Source organism: Eumetopias jubatus, unplaced genomic scaffold (genome assembly GCF_037043125.1).
Source record: "Eumetopias jubatus isolate StellerSeaLion01/CBP00866 unplaced genomic scaffold, mEumJub1_p1.0 scaffold_6, whole genome shotgun sequence".
In the NCBI taxonomy this organism is placed as follows: Eukaryota; Metazoa; Chordata; class Mammalia; order Carnivora; family Otariidae; genus Eumetopias; species Eumetopias jubatus.
This window is the reverse complement of record NW_028274812.1, coordinates 14,574,012-14,600,206: the sequence shown is the minus strand read 5'-3', so window position 1 is coordinate 14,600,206 and position 26,195 is coordinate 14,574,012. Positions and strand designations below refer to the sequence as shown.

At 35.5% G+C, this 26,195-nt stretch overlaps 1 protein-coding gene across 4 annotated transcripts; it reads left to right on the top strand.

Annotated features, from left to right (window-relative positions):
• Positions 1-654: 654 nt before the first annotated feature.
• MYCT1 (MYC target 1) lies at positions 655-21,382 on the top strand. 4 transcript variants are annotated; one of them, XR_003609321.2, is made up of 5 exons: positions 655-822; positions 15,467-15,575; positions 15,975-16,107; positions 16,541-16,572; positions 18,841-18,926. XR_003609321.2 is itself a non-coding variant. In XM_028103321.2 (2 exons), exons 1-2 carry the CDS (start codon positions 771-773, stop codon positions 19,350-19,352), a joined length of 564 nt encoding a protein of 187 aa, XP_027959122.1. In that variant the 5' UTR covers positions 655-770; the 3' UTR covers positions 19,353-21,382. The 4 variants fall into 4 exon arrangements, 1 of the variants encoding a protein (XP_027959122.1); XR_015768431.1 differs by lacking the exon at positions 15,467-15,575; XR_003609322.2 differs by lacking the exon at positions 16,541-16,572 and having other exon boundaries at positions 18,841-18,916.
• Positions 21,383-26,195: the final 4,813 nt, after the last annotated feature.

Sequence of the window (26,195 nt, the reverse complement as noted above, 5' to 3'; positions counted from 1 at the left end):
TCGAATGTTAGCATTTATGTTTCCCTTGCTTGATTTTAAACAGGCTCTTTCAGTGTGGAAATCATCCTTTTCATACTTAAATACCAATGGAAGAGTAATAAAAATTAAATATAAATTGCATTTTAGATAAATATTTATGAAAATGACATGAATAACTTTTCAAAATTAATATGCCAAATGGAAAAGAGACATGTTAAGAATTTTAATAAATAACTGAGATTTATAAAAAAGGGTATTAGGTAAAATTAATTAATTGTCCTTGACTAGATTATGGATTTCCAGAATTCCCCACCCCACCCTTCTCATCTTACTGTATAAATCTAATTGTCAAATGTTGGAAGTGGTCTCTTTCTCTATTCTATATAAATTTAGCCCAGAGTGCTGTAGCTAAGATTTTGGAATCTTCCTATGTATGTCAGTAGTAGTTGGAGAAGGAACAAGAAAAGGAGCCTTTTACCCCAAAAGCAGTTTGGAGGTGGCCGAGAGGAAGAAACTTAGTAATTTAGCTGAGGAAATGACGAGTAGGAAATTGTTTTGTGTCTCAGGAACCATGTGGAATTCCAAGATAAGAAAAACAGTTGCTAATTTGAGTATAAAAGCAGGAAACATGATACACTTGTTTCCTTTTATGCAAACACAATATATGAGGGGTTGTGTGAAAATTATTTTTCTCTTGCTGAACCACAAAGGCATAGAATCAAAGTGCTTCTTTTGGACATAGTGGCTTTTCTTTCCTTCTTCTTCTGTCTCTTCTATTTCTTGTGGATATTATGGCTAATAACACAACAAGTTTAGGGAGTCCATGGCCAGAAAACTTTTGGGGTAAGATATCTTCTTTAACTGTTTTTAATTTAAAATTAGGATGCAGAAAATATACTGCATAATTTATTAAAACATTGAAAATCTCTGAGACATTTTGTTTACCATAAACTGATTAAGTTTTCATGTTTTTTATAATAAGTACATTCATGTATAGTGTCTTTAAAGTGGGTTATGAAGGCACTCCAGAAGAATCTGGGCAACAAGTATAGATTTTGGCTGGTGTTACAAAATATAATTAGAAAATAATGAGAATAAAAATGAGAAAAATTAAAGATGGAAGTAATTGTTTAGAACATGATAATGTGGATTTTGTTGGAAAAATAAGTTTTGTCTTAAGGTTGTAAATTATATATCTTATTTAATTAAATCAAGAATTGTTATAGAGGTTATTTTAGCTTACATTGTCAATGTTTTACTCTTTACTTTTCAAAGTGAATCAAAATAACAAAAATCTATACTTCAGGAGTGTGATGACACAGGTAAAATAAGGAATCTTATGAAATTAGAGGAAGACAAAAACTATAGTAGAAAAAGTTCACTGGAAATAACATCACATATAACATTAAAAGGAAACCTATCACAGGGGAAAAAAGAAGCAACATAAAAGTACTTTTTGGCTGAGTTCAGACACAGCTAGTAGGTAGTTAGGATCAATAGCAGGGTAGAGGGGAGGTTGAAATAGCCAGTTCTTCAAGGCTAAAGAAGGGAAGGGCAAGGGAAGAAGGGCTAAGATGTAAAATTAGCAACTATTCTTGGATTCAGGGAAATTTTAAAAATAAAGGGAACAATTTCAGTTAAATTCAGAAAAAAATTTTTTTAAAGGAGACAATGGAGTTTATGAAAAGATCAGTAGTCCTATTTATTAGTCCAGAACAAGTGTTTAGTTCTCTCAGAGAACTATTTCATACTTTCTTTTGTGATTTGAGGGGACGCTTTGGAAGCCATCAGTGAAAGTGAGCAGAGTGTTGACCGTCCCTAACATCCTCACCGAGCTGTCTGCCATCATACAAATGTGCATGAAGGGAATTAATTAATTCTTGTTTTTACCATCAACCCTTTATGTTTGCTTCAGGCCTGGAAAGGAGGGATATTAGTGAACATCCTAGTCTAATTATTAAAAAAAATAAGAAGAAAGTAAATTATGTTTGCATATTGTAAAGAATGGCTTTGGTGATAAGTAATTCCAAGTAGACACCAACACACAATAAGCCTTAGAATTATGGAAGTCTTCATTGTATATATTTGTTAGCATACTGCTTGCTGTCCTCATTATACTGAAAGTGAATATACCAGATACACACTGAACATAGCTAGAGTGTGTTTACACTAAATTCATCATTACAAAAATTACTGTACAAATTATTCAGAAGTCAAGTAGTTCTTACTGTAAAAATTAATCTGTAAAAGCCAGATCTCTTTTTTAAAGACCATTAGAAGTTAAATTTCAGGTTTACTTAAGTAAAAGAAATTATTAGCCACTGACTAAAACATGGGTAATAATCATAAAATAAATCTGAATTGATGAGAATGTTTAATTGAAGTCCTATTTTCCAATCCTAAAAACATTGATTTTTTTTTTTAAATATAGAAATTTGTGCTGGAGAAGGAATTCAAACTTATTGTTCCAAAGATAGTTGCTAGTGTTTCTTTGTCTTAGTGTGTGAATACAATGGAAAATAGATGGAAATAGTGAAAACCAGGAAGGGGAGTGTTACATTGATAAGCATTAACAAAACCAATACAAACATGTTGAACAGATATATTGGGGATGATTTGGGGAAAAATATGAAAGATTACATTATTTCTTCTGGGGCAAAAAATATTAAGTGTAAAACGTAAAAATCTAAATGTAAATATACTAAATGTAAAAATTTCCTAAGCTACAAATGTTGACCTTTTAAATTTTTATTTCTTTTTTGTATCTAAATCGATATCTATTGTGATCTCAGACTCCACAAATATATTATTTTGAAAATCTTATGAAGTACAGTGCAATGTGTTGTCTATTGCACCCAAACTCAATTATCTGCTTGACATTTCAAATTTAGAGAATAAAGATAGAATAGTTGAGAAAAGCGAAACTTGGGTGTTGAATCATATGCATTTCTCAAACTTAACACACTGAAGATGTATAAAAAGTTGTTTTCCAGATATGATATTTTTGGTTTACTTTATTGAATGCTAAAAAATAAGATAATGATACCAGGTTATTACCAATAATAATAATAGCTCGTGTTTTCATGGTAATCACCCACTAAAACTTACTTAATGGTCTGCAAGTATTATAGTAATCAGTGCAAGAAGGAACAAAAAAATTGGTTTGAGACTGACAACACAGCTGAAGACCACCGTGTGTTTCCCACTCTTACTTTCTGTAATGCATTTCCCTTCTCTATGAAAATTCCCCACCGAAGCAGCAGGAACCAGAACCTGTAAGTTTGCTGCAACCTGCCTTCATGAAACAGTAGACACGTATCTTTAAACTTGGTTATCTTTTCGGTACTTAAGAGTCCTAAAGAAGACATAGTTTTGGTTGAATTTCCTGCCTCACCATGCATTTTTTTTCTCTTGGCAAGCACTGAAAAATTAAGAGTTATTGGTTCAGGGTCTTGCATTTATTTATTCACCTCATTGAATCCTTACCAAAACTATATCTGTCTTCAAGAAGATCATGCTCTTAGAGGAGATTGTACCTCCATACACATGCAAATATATGCCTGTATTGTTATGGAGTTAACATAAGACAATGTATGGGAAAATGGCAACGATTGTTAGGAGTTTTTTAAAAAATAGCCGAAATGGTCCCAAAATCTTTCTTAGAAGAAAAAATGAGGCTTTACCTGTTCCTATAAGTCAGGTAAGTTTCAAAGAGAGAGATAATCCTTGGGAGGACATTTTAGTCATTCATTTTCCCTACATTAACTTACTAACTCATTCAACTACGGATCTAGTTTATTAGTTTACTCAGAAGCACTGACTGACCACCTGCTATATGTTAGTCGATGGGTTAAGGTGTTAGTGATACAAGTAAGGCATAGTTGGACAATTTCAGGGAGTTCAGAAGAAATGTTATCAGCCAATATACAGAAGCAAAAACACACAAGCCATGATTGTGGAGGTGAATGACGAGGCAGATTTGTGTAAAGTTTTGAATGTCAGTATAAAAGTGTGACTTGATTTAACAAAATAATTTTCAATTTTGTGACTTCAGATCTCCCTGTTTTCCTTTTCCTTAGGACTTTTCTCTAAGGTTGGAAAGGGCATAGGGTGGGGGTGGGGGTTATATACTCTGAAGGGTATTGGAAGAAGAGGGCCTCTGATTCTTGATCAAGTTCTGGTCTTTGCTGACATCTGCTGATGCATATTTCTCATCTGTTTTTAGGACATTGCCCTTTCCCTCCTTGTCTCCGCTGCTGATGGATTTTATCATAAAATCTGGCTCATGTGGTCTATGCAACATTTGTTAACGGAATGGTTTTTCCTTTCTTTATGTCCCCTCTGGTCTACTGCCTTTCATTCAGGTACTTTTCCATCTGTTTCAGTGGTCCAGAACAATATTGAATGCTCTCCCACAACCCTCGAGTTGTAAAAGCCTCTTGAGGTTAGGCTGTTTATCAGGTGCCCTAGACCCAGATGTACCCACGTCTACCCTCCACACTTCTACTCTGCCCATCAGACACCGGGGTTTCTCAGAGGGCCCTGTCATCTTCCCCATTTGGATCCCAGAAAGCTAAGAATAGATACCAGCTTCTCTGGGATTCCCTAAATCAATCTATAACTCATCACAGGCAGAGACGGAGTGATGATCACTTCTCCAAAACCCTTATTAGTCATGTACTTTATAGATCGTCTCCTTGTCTCTCCAAAAGTTCTTTTTGCATTGCTTCTGATAATTGACTTGTTATGTACTGAATGTTTGTGTCATTCCCCTCATCCAAATTCATATGTTGAAGCCCTGACCCTCAGTGCAACGGATGGTATTTGGAGATGGGGCCTTTGGGAGGTAATTAGGTTTAGATTAGGTCATGAGTGTGGGGGCTACATGATACGTTTAGGGGCCTGAGAAAAAAGGAAGAGAGATTGCTCTCTCTCCCAATCTCTGCGAGTGTGCACTGAGGAAAAGTCAAGTGAGGACACAGCGAGAAGAAGCAAGGAAGGAAGCAAGCTAGGAAGCTCTCACCAGCCGCGGATCATGCTGGCACCTTGATCTTGGACTTCCTAGCCCCCAGGACTATGAGAAACAAGTGTCTGTTTAAGATATGCTGGCTATGGTATTTTGTATGGCAGCTCACGTTGACAAGGACACGACCCAGAGGCTATGGTTCCTTTTTCCCAATACTGTTCTTTATGGTAAAAAGATATATTTTTGAGTCCTTTACACTCTTAACATTTTGAAAGTCCAACAAACAAAACACTCTTTTCTCTCTCAAAATATCTAGGGAATTACAGTAAAACAACTGGTTTTCAAGGTTTTTATCTATTTGTTTTCCTCTCTGCTATTTATTTAATAATCCAGTTAGAAATTCTAAGCATCAGTTTTTTTCTTTTTCTATGTATGCTTGCTAACAGAACTAATCCTCTCCAAGGTAATCGAAGAAATGAAGGATTGTGAATTGATTTATTGGGTAGTCAAGTGTCAAGGGGGAGAAAAACCTTAGTTAGTAGCTGAAAATTCTATTCTTCAGCCTGTAAAAATATTGGCTCTTAGGAGTCTACCCCCTGCAGAGAGGAGCAGGATGTTTCCAGAGAAACTGGGGACGGAGTGAGCTTACGGACTGGACATACACACCCCAATGATGTCCTCTATACTCCCTCCTCCTAAATAGCAAACAAATATTATTATATTTCAACTGTATGCCTTTAATTTGTATTTTTAAAACTCTTGGACATGTATTCATCATTGTATATTAACAGCCTACCAATTACTTCCCTTAACTCAGTTACCTAGAAAGCTTGAAAAACAAGTGTTTATAAATGCTTGTCTATAAAACTGCTGCATCTGAATTATGTAGAAAAATTTGGAAATGCATCTCTCACTGGGCTCCATGCTCAGAGACAATGATTCAGTAAGTATGAGGCTAGAAGCCTGACCTTAGAACTCCTGCATCTATATTCATGAGAGAAATTTGCCTATAATAGTCTTTCCTTGTGATTAGCCTTGTCACATTTTGGTATCAATGTTATGCAGGTCTCATAAAACAAGTTAGGAAGTGTTTCCTATTTTTCTATTATCTGGAAAAAATCGTGCAAGATTTGCATTGTTTTTTCTTTAAATGCTTTAGAAAAGTCACCATTGTAATTATCTATAGCATTTTTAATAGGAAAGTTTTAAATGACAGAATCACTGTGTTTAACAATAGTGGATCATTCAAATTTTCTATTGATTTTTCTATTAGTTATGGAAGTTTGTGTTTTCTAAAAATTTTCTCACTTAAATTTCCAAATACATTGCCTTAAAGTTGTTTGGGATATTCTCTTATATGTTTTTCCAATATTTAATTTTGAAAATGTTCAAATATACAGAAACATGTAAAGGATTTTTATAGTGAATACCCATATACCTACCACTTAGATTCTATCATTGACATTTCTACAATGCTTATTTTATTCACCAATCTATTAGCTTACATTTCAAAGCAGATTGAAGATATCAGTATGCTTCCTCTTAATTACTTCAGTATGTATATTACTAATCAGAATTCAGTATTTTTATGTTTTTTTTTTCTTTTTAAGGTCAAATTACCTCAATGAAATGTGTAAAATAAATAATAATGAAGTGCACAGATCATAAGTGAACATTTGCTGAATTTGGACATATACACACGTGAATAACTCAAGTCCCAATCACAGATAGTAAATATTATCGCCAACCCCAAAAGTTCCCTAATTTCACATCCCAGTCAATTCCTGTCTACACTATCCCCAGAGGAAACCATTATTTTGATTTTTTTCTAGAACAGATTAGCTTTGCCTGTTCTAGAACTTCATATAAATGAAATCATACAGTATTTACTCATTTGGCTATTAAGAATAAAGCTGTAACAGATATTCTTGTAAGAGTCTCTTGTTGATATGTGTTTTCATTATTCTTGGTAACTTCCTAGAAGTAGAAATGCTGGTCATAGCATTGGTGTATGTTTGATTTTATAAGAAATTGTCAAGCCTTTTCCTAAAGTGGTTATGCAATTTACTTTTTCCAACAATGTACTTTTCCAACAATTTAGTTTTTCCAGTTGTTTCCTATCTTTTCCAATAGCTCTTCTTTATTCTCAACCCTTTACGTTTTAGCCTTTCTGGTCAGTATTTAGTTTTATCTGATTGTGGTTTCAGTTTGTATTTCCCTGATGGCTAATGATGATGAGCAGGGGTTGGCAAGGTATGATTTACAGGCTAAGTATGATGTATGGCTTGATTTTATAAATAAAGTTTTATTGGGGCATCTGTTTATGTGTTTATGCTGTTTTCTGCTACAATAGTAGAGCTGAGTAGTTTCAATAATGTATGACCTGAAAAGCCTAAAATATTTGCTACCTGGGTACAGAAAAAAAAAAAATTGTTGATTCTTGACATTGAACATCTTCTCTTGTGCTTACTGGCCTTTGAATATCTATCCTGAAGAAGTGTCTGTTCATTTCTTTGGCCCATTTTATTTTATCTTTTTTTTCTTTCTTTTCTTTTTTTTGTCTTTTTATTACTGACTATGAAAATCCTTTACATATTCTGGTTATGGGTCAGTTGTCAGATATATATATGTTTGTAAATGTTTTCTACCTGTCTGTGGCTTGCTTATTTATTTTCTTATGTGTCTTTTGTTGAGCAGATCTAAAAAATTTTCAAGTCTAATCTGTATACCTAGATATCACCTATCTACTGTGTGTGTGTGTGTTTATTTTAAAGAAAATAAAAGAAAATAGCTTTTTATATTTACATTGATACTATTTCTGATGTTCTTTATTTCTTCCTGAAGATCTAAGTCTTTTATCTGATATTATTTCCCTTCAAACTAAAGATTTCCTTGAACAAAACTTTTAATGTAGAGCTGCTGGGGATGAATTTTTCTCCTGCACCTGAAAGATTCTTTATTTCACCATTATTCTTAAAGGACAATTTTCAGGATATACAGTTCTGGGTCGATTAGCTTTTAATTATCTTGAAATATGATTGTATCTTACTGGAGATTAGTAGTTATTCAAATAATTAGTTTTTCTGAATGTAGTATGTCATTATTATATTGTTATTTTAAATTTGGCTGCTTTCAGTTTATCTTTGAGCTTCAGCTGTTTGATTATGATGTGCCTATGCATGGTTCTTTATATATTTCCTGCTTGGTATTTCTGAGACTCTCGAATCTAGAAATTAATTTCTTTCACTAATTTTGAAAAATTTCAGTCTTATTTCTTCAAATAGTTTTTAGCTCCATTCTCTGCTCCTGGTACTATAATTACACATATATTAAATATTTTTATATTGTCCCATAATTCCCAGAGGCTCTGTTCCCCCACCAATTATTTTTTCTCTATTTTTCAAATTGGATAATTTCTATTAATTTATCTTTAAGTTTATATTTTTAAGTTTCATCTTTTTTTAAAGGTTTTATTTATTTATTTTGAGAGAGAGAGAGACCGACCACACAAGCAGGGGGAGTGGCAGGCAGAGGGAGAGGGAGAAGCGGGCTTCCCGGTGAGCTGGGAACCTGATGTGGGGCTTTATCCCAGGACCCCGGGGTCATGACCTGAGCCAAAGGCAGACACCTAACATACTGAGCCACCCAGGCACCCCCCCATTTGGTTCTTTCTTAGAGTTTGTATTTTCTGCTGATATTTCCTACTTTTCCTTTATTATGAACACTTTCCTTCACATCATTGATCATAAATATACAAGTTTAAAATTTTTATCTGCTAACTCCAACATCTGGTCATCTTATGCCATTTCTTTGTTCACTACCTTCTCTCCTGAGAATGGGTCACATTATCTTATTTCCGCATATGTTAAGTACTTTTATATTGTATCACGGACATTTTGAATGGGCCTTTTGATTCTGCTCTATTACCTTGTAAAAGGTAATTTTTTTTTTCCAGTTTGTACTCACAGACAAATAACTTTGTTGAGAACTCAAACCACAAAAAAACTATAAAGCCTGTCTCTTAAGGGCAATTCAGGTCTCAGTTTAGTTCAGTTAATTTATATATTTCCTCTAGCTGTGCTATTTGAAACATGCAACGTGTTCTGGAGTCAGTTGTAGATATGGGAAATGCTTATCAATAAAATTTTGAGATCCTCCTCTTGGAATTCTCTTTTCTAAGATTTCTTTCTCATATTTAAGCAGTTCTGGTTGCCACCATCTGTCCTCTGTTTCTCCAGACTGGAAATACTGTAGGTTTTCTTTTGTCTTTTCTTTTCTTTTCTTTTTTGCCTCTCTTTACAGATTATTGCCACATGAGAACTTTTTTCTGGAACTTTTTCTTTTGAGTTAGCAGTTTTGGCAGGTCTTTGATGGCTTCAGACAGATTTTTAAAAAATATTTTTAATACTTATCTTTTAATTTTTCTCAGTGTTTTCCTATAGGCTAATTTATCATATACAAAAAAATGTATGCTACCTTCTTCCTTTTGGACTTAACTTTGTGCTCTAGTAATAGTGTTGACTAATTATTTTCAAAATATGGCTTATGCTCTATGCCCTTAGTCAAAACTACTTGTAAATATTCCAGGCTTTTGTTTACTTGACCCACAGCCATGCATAAAAGACAACTCAAATCTCATTTCTTTCATCAAGTTTTTCTAACCATTCTAGAGACAAGCTATGTTATCTTTCATTTTTAGTGACACTTTTATAGCCCATGACACTTATGCATCTTATTTATAAATTTATAAGAGTATAAATTAGTGAGTCTAGTTTCTATTAATCTTGAAGGAAAAGGAAAACCAAGAGTGCCAGTTAGGCCTCAGAGGAGGGACAAGATGAAATTTTAAATAGGGTGACCAGGGTAGGCCTAAATAAGAAGGTGACATATGAGTGAATACTTGAAGTTAGCCATGGAGATAGCTGGGGAATTTCAGGAATAGATTACAACCATTGCAAAGTCTTAGGTCAGGAGCATATCCAGTGTGTTTAAGGAATGGTGTGGATAGAGCTACCGTATTGAGAATAGAGTGTTGTTGGGGGGTTGGGGCAATGATAAAAGCGGGGAGACCAGGTAGAAGGTCTGAATATTTCAGCTCAGAGGTGGTGGTCGCTTGAACTAGGGAGATAACAGAGTAGATAAGAGGAGCTGAATTCTGTGGATATTGTAGGAAAAAACCAAATGGGATTTACCGGCAGATAAGCTACACATAGAAAATGCTTACAATTTGTTTACTTTATTATAATTAATCGAGTTTTCTGTTATGTTATTCTCTTTAAAATATTATTGCCAAATTGTTATTCTCTTTAAAAATATTTTTGTCAAATTCTTCTTATTGCATGAACCATCGTCCTATGTACTCTAGGGTACCAAGAACAGGACAGCTTGCTTTGGTATTAGAAGAGCTTTTGATTCTTATAATTGCAAAGGGTTTTATGAATTATCAGTGTTCCATTCTGTTGACACTGATGGAACCACTTTTCAGATATTGGAACAGTTCAACAAAAGGCCACTAGATGGTGACCTCTACTAAATTTTAATACTATGAACAGGATTTGAAGCCTTGATTAGATGTACGGAAAGCCAAATTCAGTATTAGAATCTTGGAATTGAAAGACACTATAGTGGCCGTTATTATTAGGTCAGGAAGGCTCAAATGACTTGAGTAAGTTACATAACTATTAGTAGAAAGAGTTATTATTCATTGAGGATTTATGTCCTAGCCCCTTTGTTATTTTTGTAGACAATGTTACAAATCAGGATAAGGGTACCTAATTTACATGTCTTACTGATGTCTACTTACTGTCTAACACCTTACTGATGTTAGAATTTGCTCCTTTTGCCTTCAAAGGGAGATCTGCATTTTTAAACATAATTGTTTTGTCTCATAAGTTGCTTGATATTGTAATTATATGAAGTAAAATTATGGCTCACTTTTTCCTCCCCTAAGATTGTTGATAAAGAAGGCAAACTGTGCTTTAAAAAGAAATATCTGTGCCGTTGTATTTTTCAGGTACATTTTTTTTTTAATAGTACATTTTTAAAAAAAGGCTTCCAAAATTTATTGTCAAAAGTCTGCCAGAATGGAATTGTAAATATGAAAATTTAAAGCTGTATGGCCAATAGATTCTGTTTTCATTATATATTTCCTGGATTCTAGTTTGATTCAGAAAAATCATTAACTACGGTTAAATTTAAAAAAAAAAACACCTGTGGAAGACCATTCTGAAACAGGTTATACTAAAATTATGGCTCGAATAGATAAAGGATATTAAGAAGACACTTACCTTGATGAAAACTGAGAAGTGTATAAAATTGTTCAATCATTATATTGTACACCTGAAACTAATATAACATTATATGTTAATTAAACTTGAATAAAAAATTTAAAAAACATGACTTGGCATTTCTTTCTAATTGCTTTTCTGCATTTCTACACTTGTTTTTGCAGTTTTGACTTAAGAGAGCATAACAAGATAAGCTTTTTACTAATAGTTCAGCAAGTCTTAGAGACTCATGTCATTATTATCATTTGTAACCATTAAAAAATTCTGCACATAGAGCAACGGCATAAGAATTAGTACGATAATTTCTAAACAGATATTTGACTGACTTTATGGCTTAGGAAGTCATTTTCATGGTACATGCACCCAACTAAACAATGAAAATTAAGCAAATCCATATCAAAAGCAGTATGGTTTTTTTAATGTCATTTTTATAACTTCTGTAAGCTCCACCTTATCTCACTTTACATTCATTCAAAATGTAACTCATTTATTATTAATGTATATATATTATTCTCATGATTGTCATGATATTTAAAATTTATTATTTAATCTTTTTCAGATATCTCTATAACCTTATGTAGTCTAATTATGATAGTAATATGGTATTTTGAGTCATTATTACCTATTCTGCCTACCATTTCCCCAAATTTAGATTGCTCTACCATGTTAAATATTATATTTAGTATTATCATGTAAATATTATAGATAATATAACTCTACCATGTTAAATATTATATTTAATATATCATAAATATTATAATACAATATAAATATTATGAAGCCATAAGGAATAATAATTTAAAATAAGTTTATTGTCAAATTGCTCTCCTAGAAATACTGTTCTAGTTCTAGTGTCACCAAAATAATCTTTTTACCCACAAAACTAAAATTTTTCATGTAAGAAGATTTTGATGGTTGAACATACTCTTTAACCACTGGTCTACTGGAGTTTGGATGCTTGTATTCTTATGTCAGAATAATGTATTTTGTAAATCAGTCATCTGGCACATAAATCTCTCTCTTACTCCACATATTTTGGTTGGCTTTGCTAATTTTCTCAATTTAATAGACAAGACATTTTTTCCCTTGATTCTATGTTTTAAAATTTTCTAATTTTTTTTCTTGAAACTGAACCTTATGCTATTTTTCAATAAAGATAAACCTTATTGGGAACATTTTATTTGTCAGGAGAGACAGCGATAGAGAGGCTCAAAGGGGGCAAACACTGAGACCATGCACAGGAACCCCTGTAACCCTTAAATGCTTTTTTATTGGATAACTGAATCTATTATCTCTTTTAAGATTCTAGTTTTATCTCCATTTAGTTGAAATGAAGTGAATATATCTCTTTAATATCATGTTATATCTGTTTATATCCTGAGATACTTAGAAGCCTCAATCAGACTATAGTGTTTACATCGCTTTATACATAAAAGTAGGGGCATATACTTTGCAAATGAATTTTTTTCTTCTCATTTTATGTCATACATGAGTAAAAGCAATAGCCCCCTGACCAGTGCTAGTTGTCAGTATTCAATTATTAAAATAAACCAAGTGTTAGTTCAACCACATAAACCTTAGACAGTTTCAGTATCAATAAAATGAGGATTCTGAGCCAAGGCATTTTTAAGAGTTAGTTTTTGCTGAAACTTTTTATCCGTAATTCTGTATCTGAAGTTGTTAATATTTAAAATTCTCCGGTAGAGGCTGTTGATCCAGGAGAATATATGTATAGAATGCATAATACTGCTTTAGCACAATTTCCCTAAGTATTTCTGTTCTTAACATGCCACCAAATCTGGTATTGAGTTGGGGTGCCTGGGTGGCTCAGCCAGTTAAGCACCTGACTTCTGGCTCAAGTCATGATCTCCGGATCCTGGGATTGAACCCTGTGTTGGGCCCCCAATCAGGAGGGAGTCTGCTTTTCCCTCTGTCCTTCCCCCTTGCTCATGCTCTCTCTCTCTCTCTCAAATAAGGAAATAAAATCTTTTTCTAAAAATCTGGTATAAATTGATACACTTTTTATGCATTTTAAATTCTTTACTTTCATTTTAGATTATTTTTTCTGACAACAAACCTAAGAAATACAGTATTTCCCTTATGGAGTTGCTTGGGAATTAAGTGATATAATACAGGAAAAATAGTGCCTGCGATCTATAAATTAAATTAATTAAATTAGAAATATACTATAGTGTTTTGCAAAATAATGAAATAAAAATAGGGTTGCATTTTTTTAAATAAATTATATTCCTCCAAATATCAAAATTTTCCCAGAGCTTTAATGAAAACCCCTTTCTGGGGTGGAATAATAGAACTTCAAATTTAGAAGGAGCTTATAGTTTACCTACTAGGTCTCTACCTAATGCATTATTTTCCTATTCAAAAGTACAACATCTAGATGAACAAGAGTATATCTTTCATTCATTATTCTAAATAGGAAGATAGCATTTCTGAGTGATTTTGTTCAGATTCTTTGATTAAAGTGTTTCTCATCATAATTAACTAATGGTTTCTCTGGGGTATAAAACTATAAATAAACTATTCCAGGAATGACTGGTCACTTAATAACATATAATAATGAATTATTCAAATTGTATGCAATACATCTCACAAAAACAAAGATTGCCAAAAATTCACTGAAATAAGGTAAAATTAGTTTTTTTTAAGATTTTATTTATTTATTTGACACAGAGAGAGAGAGAGAGAAAGAGCACAAGCAGGGGAAGCGGGAAAGGGAGAAGCAGGCACCCTTCCAAGCGGGGAGCCCGCTGAGCAGGGAGCCTGATGCGGGGCTCGATCCCAGGACCCTGAGATCATGACCTGAGCCGAAGGCAGACGCTTAACCAACTGAGCTACCCAGGTGCCCCAAAATTAGTTTGATTCTTTTTTTTAAACCAAAGTACCAAATTTAGTAAACTGCCTGGACTCATTTGAAAAGAAGACAAAGGACTTAGTTCTATGAAGTATTTGAGTAGTTCATGATTTTTCTTTATTTTCTAAACCAATTAAAACATTTTTCAGTGAAGTACAGAATTTATGTAGCCATTACAAGTGACCAAAACTTAAAGGAAATTTAGTGTTAATGATTATGATACAAATAAAAATTTGAGCAAATCTATTCTCTCATAAACTTACAGAAAATAGTAAAAGCATGCAAATATCATGAAGTGAGCAGATACTTAACCTCTCCTAAAACATTATGAGTTAATCTGATCATCAAATTACTGCTAGAGTTATAACATTATAATTGAGATCTTAGGAGCAAAAGCCTCTAAACCTCAGTTTACAACCCCACTTCCCACCCCCCATGTCTTATTTCTATTGTATTAGAAGGCATGGTACTTTAGAATAATTTTTAGATTCTTTTGACTTTAGGTATCTCATGACCAAGTTTTTTCCTTCCTATTCTTACCATCACTTCCCAGACTAAGCCGTTACTACTGCTGCACATCTGAATCATGGCAGGCATGCCCAGACTTGGTTCACTATCCCACCTGCTCTGGGCCTCGGTCTATCTCATTTGTGGCTACTAGCTCTATATTCTGTCCTTCCTATTAGGTCACTTTGTTCAAGCCTCTTTCTTACTCGTCTTGCCCACGGTTGGAAAGACTGAACTTTCTAGAGAGGCACTCATGAGTTTTCATCATCTGATCTCAATCTGCTCTGGGCATAGTGGCCAACAGTCCCGCTTAAAGGACCTTTAAAGGACATTTTTTCTTATCTTATAGTTAGGTCTATATAAGACTATAGAGAAGTTTTATAGAATGTAGAATGTAAACTCAACCAGAACTAAGACTTGCCTATAAACTTAGCATTACTTGGTATTTAGTGGATGCTTTATATGTTAAACAAATGGATAGATAAATGTCTCTGGGGCATGTAGCCAGTAGTCACTTGGACCTAAAATTCTCTTCTTTGATTCAGTGCTAGCATATATTTTTTGTCTCCTCAAGTCTCCCAAATTAGTCCTTCTTTGTTTCCTTTTTTACTTCTGCAACCTGTTAAACTGTGATTTTCCTGGAAGTCTATTCTCAACTCACTTCTGTAAATGCACTCTTACTTTTTAGTCAGAGTGTTTTCCCTGGATGGCTGCAGGTCTCTCCTAGCATGCATGGAGAGTCCCAGTTCTGCCGCCCTTTAAGCTCTGTATTTATGCAACCCCAATTCCAAATGAGTATCTCAGGGGCACTCAAGTTCAGCATCTTCCTCATACCAGCTTCCCCTTGTGCCATAGTCTTACATTTCTTCCCGGTTCGGATGAATGATACTGGCATCCACCCTCGCCTGCACGTGCCAGCATCCCAGCAGTCATTCTAGATGCCTCATTTCCTCAGTGTAGCAAGGTATGACATTTTCATTGGTGTACTTTTATTTTTAGAGGATGGAGGTGGGGAGGAATTATGTGTCCTCTGTTTTTAAATTTTTTTTGTCTTGAAGGATCCCTTCACTCTTCCCTCTTCTCTTCTTCATTGCGTGGTTTCCAAAGAGCACCTCCCCTTTTCTTTGTTTTCTCTTTTAACAGCTTTATTGAGATATAATTCACATTTCATATAATTCACCCACTTAAAGGGTACGATTAAATGGTTTTGTTATAGTCACAGAGTTATGTGCCCATCACACCATCTAATTTGAGAACACTCTGTCCTTCAAAAAGAAACCCATGACCACTAGCAACCCCTCCCATTCCCTTCCACCCCACCCCCAGGCCTAATCAATCACAAATCTGCTTACTATTGCCATAGATTTCCCTGTTCTGGACATTTCCTGTAAATGGAATCCTACAAGATGTGATCTTCTGACTGCACAATTTACCCTCTTCTTCCCCAGGGAAGGATTACTTTCCAAGCCTGCCTCTTCACATTCTTGCCTATATGTGTAAGTCCCTTTACTATAGTCGTTGCCCTCAGGGAACAGAGAACCTTTTCAGTATTTTAACACTTTTTCTGGAATTGTCCTTCCTCTCAGTAAAGACTTGAGGCAGAAGCAAGGGGGAGAATGTACTGGTATCTGTTTTATCAGTTTACTTTTTAGGTAACTTGAAATCTGGATGTTCTTTGTCTTCTAATTACGCTGAAGGCATGGGTTTTGTATAGTTTTATTTGTGCACCTTGTTTTCAGAAGAAATGTTGGGAAGTGCTGATTTGCATGGCTGCCATTGCCTTGGCAACACAAAATTCCAACAACTTCCTATTTAGGTTCCAAATATTTGGAGCACTGATAATTACAAGTTAATTTTGAATGTTACTATGTAACCAATAAGTGTGATTTTAGTTTCTGACTGTATTTATTATTTATTTGCTTTTTTCAGATAAAGCCTGACTCTGAAATCTGTCTCAAGAGGTTGCATTTTAAGGCTAAGTCCATATTATTTTTATGAGACTCATTTTAGAAAAACAATACTTGGTCTAGTAGAGCTGTTCTAAATCATCTTGTAATTTAGAAGTCATCTTCCTATTATAAGGAATTTATTGTTTAGATTTGATATAATCAACTGTTTTAGAAGATTTTGATATAAGCATTTGTGAAGGTAATTGTGAAAGTAGAGCTAAACACACATGGTCTTGACATAGGAGATAAATGTGACAATATAAGGTGGAAGAACACTAAATATATCCTAAAATTAAGGAGCAATGATTATTCTTATGTATTTATTAGCATTGGTTGCTTTTGCTATTTCTGTATTATAGATTTTCTACATATTATCCTAGATTACAAAAACAAACTGAAAAAAAAAACCTTGATACTCATAAAACCTATCTTTTTCATTTAAAAAATAATGAGTCTGAACAAATTTCTTAAAAATCACACAATATGTTAGGGATAAAGCTGAGTTGAGAACGCAGAATCGGTTAGCTCTTTCTGCTTAATAATCTACCCCAAAATATAGTAGCTTAAAAATATCATTTATTTAGCTCACAATTCTATGGGTCAGGAGTTTGGGTTGGGATCAGCTTAATAGATTTTCTGCTGGTCTTCCCTCATGGGTCACAGTAAGTTGTTAGTTTAACTAACATCTGAATTATCTAGGATGACCCCATTCATGTGTTTGGAGATAGCAGGCTCTTGGCCTGGGCAACAGTGGTAAGTGGTCCAATGTGTCTCTCATCACCAGTAGGCTGGGCTTGTAGATGCTGGCAGTTAGAGGGCTTCCAAGAGCAACAGGGGTAGAAGCTGAGAGACCTCTTGAAGCTTAGGCTTCATTTTGCACAGCCTCATTTCCATCCCATCTTACTGGCCAAAGCAAGGTGTGAAGCCAGCCCAGCTTCCGAGGGGTGGGAAAGAGACTCTACCTCTCGAAGGGAGGAACTTCAAAGTACTCGTAGCCCCTCTCTTGTTTTCACACTCTCACAACCCCACTTAGCTAATTTCCAATCCATGGCCTTCTCAGTACAGAATCCCTAGACAAGCAATTTGATAAGACAGCTTACCTCTTTACTTAACAGTAACTAATTTTTGTTTATGAAACTTAAGGGATCTTTATCCAAAAAGCAGTACTTGAAATGAGTCTTTAAGAATAGGTTTTTCAGACAGAAATTGAAAACTTGTGTACAGATAGAAAGAAAAAGAGGTGGAAAAGCACAGAACTTCAGAGAAAAAGGCCAGATTTGGGATAGTGAGAAGATCAACATGATTCGTGGGTTAGATCATGGAGTGGAGGGTGGGGAAATGTGGTGAGCGATGAGGCTGAAGAGGGGTCTTCTAATATCCAGAGTGTCTTCACATTCAGAGCAGGGGCTCTGCTAAGCAACTTTACTCAAAAACATGTTTTCAGTTCACAAGAAGCAATAAGGTAGAATTTCCATTTTGGGAAAACAACTCCCCTGCTCCTGGAACAGGAATCCTGAACAAATACCAGTTCTGTGAATTGCAGGATACTGATGTATAGCAGAGATTCTGTGGATTCACGGGATAAAAATTTCATTAGCACAGTGAAGGCATGATAGCAGCATGAACTGGAACTGGTGGTCCGAGAAAGAGCACAGTAGTCTGCAATAGGTCATGTCATCAGTGAGTCAGAGATACAGGTTACAGTACAGGAGCTCAGGAAATAGAACATAAATCAGTCAGCCCACCAGATGGTTCTAGCTCAGCACTTCCTGTCTCAGAAGGAGCACAGGAAGTGAGACATCATGAAGCCAGCAGGTGGGAGACATCACTGGGGACAATGAAAGCAGACAGAGGAAAAAGCAAAGTCAATTTGACTACAAAATCCTTTATCAATTTCTGGCACATTATTACCGCTGTAACTCAAAAGGAAATAATCTTTGGACTATATTTGCAACCTTATAAAAATTTATGAACTAAAGAATGTCCTTTAAAGAAAAGAAGACTATTTTTATTATTTATTTCTTTAAGGTGAGAAAATAGCATAAGCAATGGGAATGCTATAGCTAAACATGTTATTTTATATCCTTTTCCTTTAATAAATGGAAGCATATCAGCTGATATTCATATGCATCTAGCACTGTCTTTTATTTCCCTAATTCAAAATCTGTTTCAATTGATCACATATTCCATAGTTACTATTTGTATTCTGCCCTGTTTTTCACTGAACACCTACTTACAAATTAAATTACCTATTTGATTTTGTTTGTTTGTTTGTTTCAGAGGATGTCATAATGTCCTTCACAGTGTCCATTGCAATTGTACTCGTAATTGCTGGATTTATTTGGGCTCTGTTTGTTTGTTTGTCTCGAAGAAGAGCCAGCGCCCCCATCTCACAATGGAGTTCGAACCGGCGATCAAGGTCTTCTTATAACCATGGCCTCAACAGAACTGGATTTTACCGCCACAGTGGCTGTGAACGGCGAAGCAACCTCAGCCTGGCCAGTCTCACCTTCCAGCGACAAGCTTCCCTGGAACAAGCAAATTCTTTTCCAAGAAAATCAAGCTTCAGAGCTTCCACTTTCCATCCCTTTCTGCAAAGTCCCCCACTTCCGGTGGAAACTGACAGTCAGCTGGTGACTCTGCCCACTTCCAGTAGGGTTCCCGCCATCAGCACTTCGCACAGTCTGGGCCGTCCTGATTTCCACTGGTCCAGTCACAGCCTTCGAGTGGGCTTTTCCACACCACCTCCACCTGCCTATGAGTCCATTATAAAGGCATTCCCAGATTCCTGAGGAGGGTGCTTTTGTTTTTAATTTGTTTCTTCCTTTACTTGTCTTTTACTGACACAAAATTACAAATAGGCTAAACGGAATTTTGAGGTCCTGGGCCAAACAGCCAATGAGTTTCCAAGCTGAATTATGCTCAGTCAGTTGGACATTATAATGTAAAACATATTTTCTTTGAATACATGCTTTCCTTCCTTGTGACTCACAAAATAGTAATATTTCCCAAATAGTTATCTATTTATGTATTTTGTACTCAATGTGAAGGCTGTTAAAGATGGTGATTCTTATCTAAGATTCAGCTGTGATACAGCACATACATGTATTTTAGACTAAAATTAAAACTTTAGATATTTGTGGTTTACAATCCTCATTCACTGTCCGATGTGACTATAAAGGGGAAAAAATCACTATGTCACTTTTTAAAAATAAACTTGTCCTAAGGAATTTTAATTTTACTTTCTTCAGAATGACGTGAATCAACTTAACAAACCTGGATTTTTAATGGATTATATGAGCACAAAAATGACAGACCAGAGATTTCTTAAAGTTCCTTGATGGCACTCAAGAGGTGTGGGAACCAGGCAAAGAAAGGGAATCTCTGTGGGTATTATAGAACACTTCAATTTTGACACTTATTTTTGTGCCTTTCCCAAGAATAGTTAACTACATCACTGAGGCAAAATCCATGGGTTTACTGAGATGATTTAACTTTTCTTCACTGTTGCCGTTATGTTGTTAGAAAAACAACAGCAAATCCAATTCATTGACCTAAAGACAAACTTTAACACTGAGCTTACATTTTTCCTAAGGGATAAATTGTATTTCTTAGATCTAAATCTAGCAATTGGGAAAGCACTTTATCTAGAGACTTTCTGTTGGAACTTCCAGACAAACAAATAAGGGTCAGTACTGTCATGAAATACATGTTATAACCATGAAGAATTCTCCTTCTTCGATTGACTCATCAGGCATCATCCCTTGTGTGCTTTCTTACGAATTTCAGCCTCAGATTCTATGGAGAGTCTTTGTACAATGATTAAACCATGCCATATGGTCCTTGGTGCAGTTACTTAAGGAGTCTGCTTCCACAGAGCGCCACCCTCATAAAGAAAGGTACATTCCCAAATATGGGTACCAGAGGGCTTCAGTGGCCAAATGCCTGTGACTGCCCCTTTTCATTTAAGGACACGCATTCACTGGAGTATTATTCAAAAGACCTGTGGTTCATATCTGATATAGTGACTATTTAGCTTATGTTGCTGTTCATTTGTTTCTCTGAACATTGGGATTTCTAGTGAAGAAAAAAAATGTACTCTCATTTTAGTTTTTGCAATTCAGTGCTCACAGGTAATAGCATCCGAATATGGTTCAAGAATGTAATAATTTCTACATAGTAAGAGATTGTGTATAGCATTTTCTTTAATATTTTTATTTAGCATATATTTTCCATTGTTCCTCAAGGACAATTTTTCTTAATGATGTCTACAGACTGATGCTCTCTAATGTAATATACCAGAAAGAAAGAAAGAAAGAAAGAAAGAAGAGGAAGGAAGGGAGGAAGAAGGGAAAAGAGGAGGAAGAAAGAAAGAAAGAAAGAAAAAAAAAAGCTCACAAGATCACCAATTTGTTGTAAGTTGGTCTTTAACAAATTTAGCAATTGTTATATAGCCACGTAAGATTTCAGGAGGGCATTAACTTAGTAACAAGGCTATCTTTTTGCTTGTATGTCATCCTTAATATTTAATATGATAAGTAAGCAAAGTGTATGGTTTTTATCTAGAATTTATACTGGGAATAAAAATTGCTTTATATCTCTCAAATTAAGAAAAAGGGAGCAAAAATCTTCTGGTGAATTTAATAATCTGGCAGAATTGTGGCCACCCCTCTCCCCAAGTTACAAAACAATCAAACTGAATATCTTATAAATATTGTGCAACATATGAAATGTGAAATTAAGATAAAAACTAGGAACTTTTAAAGTTCTGTCTGATTCGAAATGTTTAGTTGATTATGAAATAAAATTAAATTGATGTCAATTTTGATTCACAGTTTATTTATTGAGTGACCTATGAGTATCTCATATTTACTTTGGTATTTTAGCCCAATCTAGACTATTCTTTACTTACTCTTGAGACACAAACTTTATTTTATATAAAAATGTGTAACTAAAAACAAGTAACACCATAAACAAATGGAACAAGATGTTTCAATTATTAATGCAGATAGGAAATGAGTGCTTTTTTGTTCAAAATATTAATTTAGATTATATATTTTCAAATATACAATTCAGTATTATCCACTATGGTCACCATGCTGTACACTACATCCCAGAACTTATTTATTTTATAACTGGAAGTTTGTACCTTTTGACCCCCACCCATTTCACCCTCCCCCCACCTCTGGCAACCACCAATGTGCTCTCTGTATCCATGAGTTTAAATAAACATTTTAAATACAGACAATATTAAAACAAGAGGAATTTAAAATGTTTAACGAATCTATGGAACAGAAAAGGAACGCTTTTTAAGAGCCAAAGGGATGAAATGAATTACAAAGAAAAATATTAATAGCTTTGATTATCTGAAAAATTCTGAAATTATATCCATTAAAAGATAAACTTATCCAAAGTTTAAAAGCAAGAAGAAGAAGGAGGAGCATAGACTTACCATAAATATAGCAAAAAAATGGCCAATATCTTTAAATTATGATTAGCTCATACAAATGGATATGGAAAACATTCAGTTCTAAATCGATAAAGGAGGAAAGGACCAAAAGAGATTACGCATCAAGAAAATTTAGCTGATTCACAAGTATATGGTGAAGTAGTCAATTTTACTACTAAGAAATTGCATTTGTATATTTAAACAATATTCTAGCCTTTTTGTCTACCATCTTAGCTGATCATTTATAAAAGAATGGATCTCCTCACTACTGACAAATATTCTAAGAGAGAAGCAGTCTCACACATTTCTGGTGGCAAGGTAGGTTGGGAAGACCCTTTTAAAAGACAGTCTGGTAAAATGTATCTAAAGCCTTGCACTGGACAGATCATGAAGTCTCATAGTGTCTGCTAGGTACACAGTTTCCTTTAAGAAAGATGGCAGTGGGCTTGTAGAGAGACCAGTCTTGTTATACTGGACATGTGTGACTGAACCAGAGCATCTAAAAATAGATGGTGAGTAAATGAACAAATTAGATCTTTCCTGCTTTGGGCTGAGAAGGTCGGGATAAAGGGAGAGCATGGGAGAATTGCTAGCATCAACACCTCAAAAGGGAAGGAGATACTAGAATAGCAAAAACCTGGGGCAAAAACACAGCAGCATCCTTTAATAAACTCCTGTTACTTAAGGTTACTTATATATTTTATGATTCCAAAACTTGAAAGACATTAACCCCTAAACCAGTTCAAGAAGGAATAGACCCTTAGCATGTCTTTACTGGGATAATTCTGCCTTGGCCCAGACAGGTGGATTACTGCTCTGGGCCATATGTCTCATAAGACTCCACACTTTGGATTACTTTCCTTGAAATTTTCTAAGTCACAACTCAGTGTGTAGGACTGGCCACTATTGGCAATGTTATCCTGAATAAGATGCCCTGAGCCTAGATCAGAACCCATGTGGATCTTGGTCCCTGTTTCTTCTTTTTGGGAGTGTTCTTTGATCCTCTGTCCTATTGCGGGGTTGACAAGATGTCCCAGGAGCTCCCCAGCTCTCTCTCTCTCCACACACACACACACACACACACACACACACACACACACACACACACGAAACATGCCCCATGCTCCTTGGCTTTTATGTATGGGGCTTCGTGGGTCCCCATGGTTGGGTTCCAGTTCCAGGCGGCAGCCTGGCAACCAGATCACTTCTGCTGAATGGGGCATGTTGCTTTTGTAGAATCACAAATTGGATAACCTGAATGGTACCAACATGCTAATCTGGGGTAACTCACTCAGAATGGAGAATTTTTATGTGCATTTGACTGGATAATAAACAAATTTAAGCATTATTTCTCAACACATTTAAAATATTTATGGGAAGATCACTATACCTCACATGTGCCCATGACTTTTGTAAAACATTTCATTTTTTATATTTTTCTAATTGGATTTATTAAGTGATTCATGAATGGGGCAGCATTCCATCTAGCAAGTAGAGGGGAGCTCCTGCCAACATTTTAAATCAATTTTTTTTTAAATAGTGTAGGGTCCCACAAAAAATATTAACTAGAGCCTCATATACCCTAGGTGTGCCCCTGAGATAATGTAGGGAGACATAAGACATTTGCCTAATCTGATTTGGAAAGTGAACAGTCCAAGCTTTCAGGTGATAAACGGTTACCACTTCTGATTCTTGTGATTCAGACATGATAGTTACTAAAGAGCTTGGAGTCTTGTAACTTTAGAGTGATTCCAAGGGGTGAAGCCATGCAGGAAAAATAGATCTCTGATCTCTCTTACGGTCTAAGTAAAATAGAAAGCAGCCAATTAAGTACACTAGCATACATGGTGGCCCTTGCAAGGTATGTTGTGGAAAAAATAGATCCTAGTTCCAAAGTAATTGACCAGGAGGAGATAGAACTCCAGTGTTTGTCTGCATCACTGCAGCCAGAAGTCCCTGCTGCTTGTAGCCTTCGGTTTGAGACTACTGAAAACTAGCTGCGGAAACGGATCTGTTTACGAATTGTGGGATTTCCAGAATGCCAGAGACTCTATGATTAAATAGGGTCTTTACTTATAAAATAAGTCAGGCTTATAGGTACGCCCTGGCTTAGCTAAAGGCAGGCAGCAAGAAGGGTAAAATTTAAATTGTGTTATTGGTTACAATTAGGATAGGAGGAACTAGGGCTGGCAGCTAGTAAGTAACAGAAGCCAAACGGCCAAATGGTCATGGAAATCCCAGAGTAAAGGTGTTCAGGGTACATGTTTGTTCAAAAATAAAGAGCAAATTGAGAGACAATATTGACAAAATGCACGACAATGAGTTAATGATCTTTACATAAAGCACTCATATGATCAATGGGAAAAATCTTTACAAGAGCGAAATTAGAAAATTCACTGGTGAAATGAAAATAAAAAGTTCTGAATAGGAAACAAAACTCCAGGGACTCCTGGGTGGCTCAGTCGGTTAAGCGTCTGCCTTGGGCTCAGGTCATGATCCCGGGCTCCTGGGATCGAGTCCCTCCTCAGTGGGGAGCCCGATCCTCCCTCTGCCTGCTCTGCCTGCAGCTCCCCCTGCTTGTTCTCTCTCTCTCTCCCTCTGACAAAATAAATAAATAAAATCTTAAAAACAAAACAAAACAAAACTCCCCCTAGTAAGAGAAACTAAAAACTCCTATTAAGAATCCACAAAGAATAACAACAAGACACAATAAACTTTGGTTGAGATTGACAAAGGATACGGAGAACAACAAGCAGTTTCCAGCTTGGGGACACAATGTGATATTATAGAGGATCAGCTAAATGGAGGGAATTCTAGCAGGAAATGTGAACACCGACTCTGGAGAGACGATGCCTAGAGATGTGAATGTGGGATTGGAAAGAATCACCACACCTTGCTTCAAACAGTTACCAATCAAGTGATTGGCCAGAGTTCAAGATAATTACTCTGCCCAGGAGGGTATTTGTTTCTGTTTTGGTTTTTCTCTAAGCAGGCTTTCCACCAGGGACTGTTGAAGTCTAAAGACAAACTCTTTGTGACCTCAGAGAAATATATATACCTGAAGTTGGTTCTCCTACTTTGATGTAATTACCTCAAACATAATGGGTAGGTGGAATGATATTGGCAGAAAGTCCTACAAGATCATTTGGGATTTTTCCCAACACATTCATGTTTTGAAGCAATAAGCATAAACTCTCAAATTAAGGAAAAGGGCTCTAGCAATGTCTGAAAACCACAAGAAAAATGCTGAAAATCTACACAAGTGCACTAAAATTAGTGCAGGTGGTAGCTGATTTACTGGCATCACAAAGCACTGGGTTCTCCATACGTTAAGCTATCTGGCAAGGCTGTGATTATAGATGGAGAAGCTGCAAAAATATTTCTCCATACTAAAACAATGGTTAAGGAAGACAGCTATCACCTGGATCAGATTTTAAATTTATATGAAAATCGTCTCTTAATAGAGAATTAAATGTCCTCCAAGACTATATCTTGAATGAGGAAGCATAAGCTTTAGGCTTAAGGCTATAGTGGATTTACTTTGATCCTAGGTACAAATACTGTTTAGAGATTTATCTGCCATAATAATACTATAAGGATTGCTATTGCTTTTGCTAGTGCTCTAGTTACAAAGTTCCACAGGTCTTTTGGGCTTTTGAGTGATTTTTTCCCCCAATCTTACCTTATTTGTAAGCAGTATTATCTGTAGTGCTTGATTTTGTAGAAACCAGGCTTTTTTGGGACTGTGTATATAGTCTTACAACAAAAACAAAACACACACACTCACACACACACACACACACGAAAAGTTTCAGAAATTAAGGGAACTTCCTCTAATATGAATGTCTTGTCACCAAAGTATCTAGCTAAACGTTAGGCAGTGAACTAAATTGAAATTCAAGGTATGTCTACCTCAGAATGCAGGAGACTCTTCCAACATGATAGAAATGGCCACAGTTGATGGAAATTTCACAAATTAAGGGAGAGACTGAGGAGTCAAAACTCAAGATTGCAGACTCTCACTGCTCTATCCACTTGGCATACTGAATATTCAAACCAACCTATTCTGTTCTCCGTCTCAGGTGCTCAGCAAAAGGTCAAAGGGCCCCAAGGAGAGAAGTAAGGGACACATGAGATTCCACCACACAGTAACTGGGCACATAGCAGATTTGGATAGAGCCTTCCC

Bases quoted from the DNA above. Each gene is read 5' to 3' on its own strand.
- MYCT1 (XM_028103321.2), top strand. From the start codon at position 771: ATGGCTAATAACACAACAAGTTTAGGGAGTCCATGGCCAGAAAACTTT. The intron at 823-18,840 runs GTAAGATATCTT...TGTTTGTTTCAG, and splicing joins ATGGCCAGAAAACTTTTGGG to AGGATGTCATAATGTCCTTC.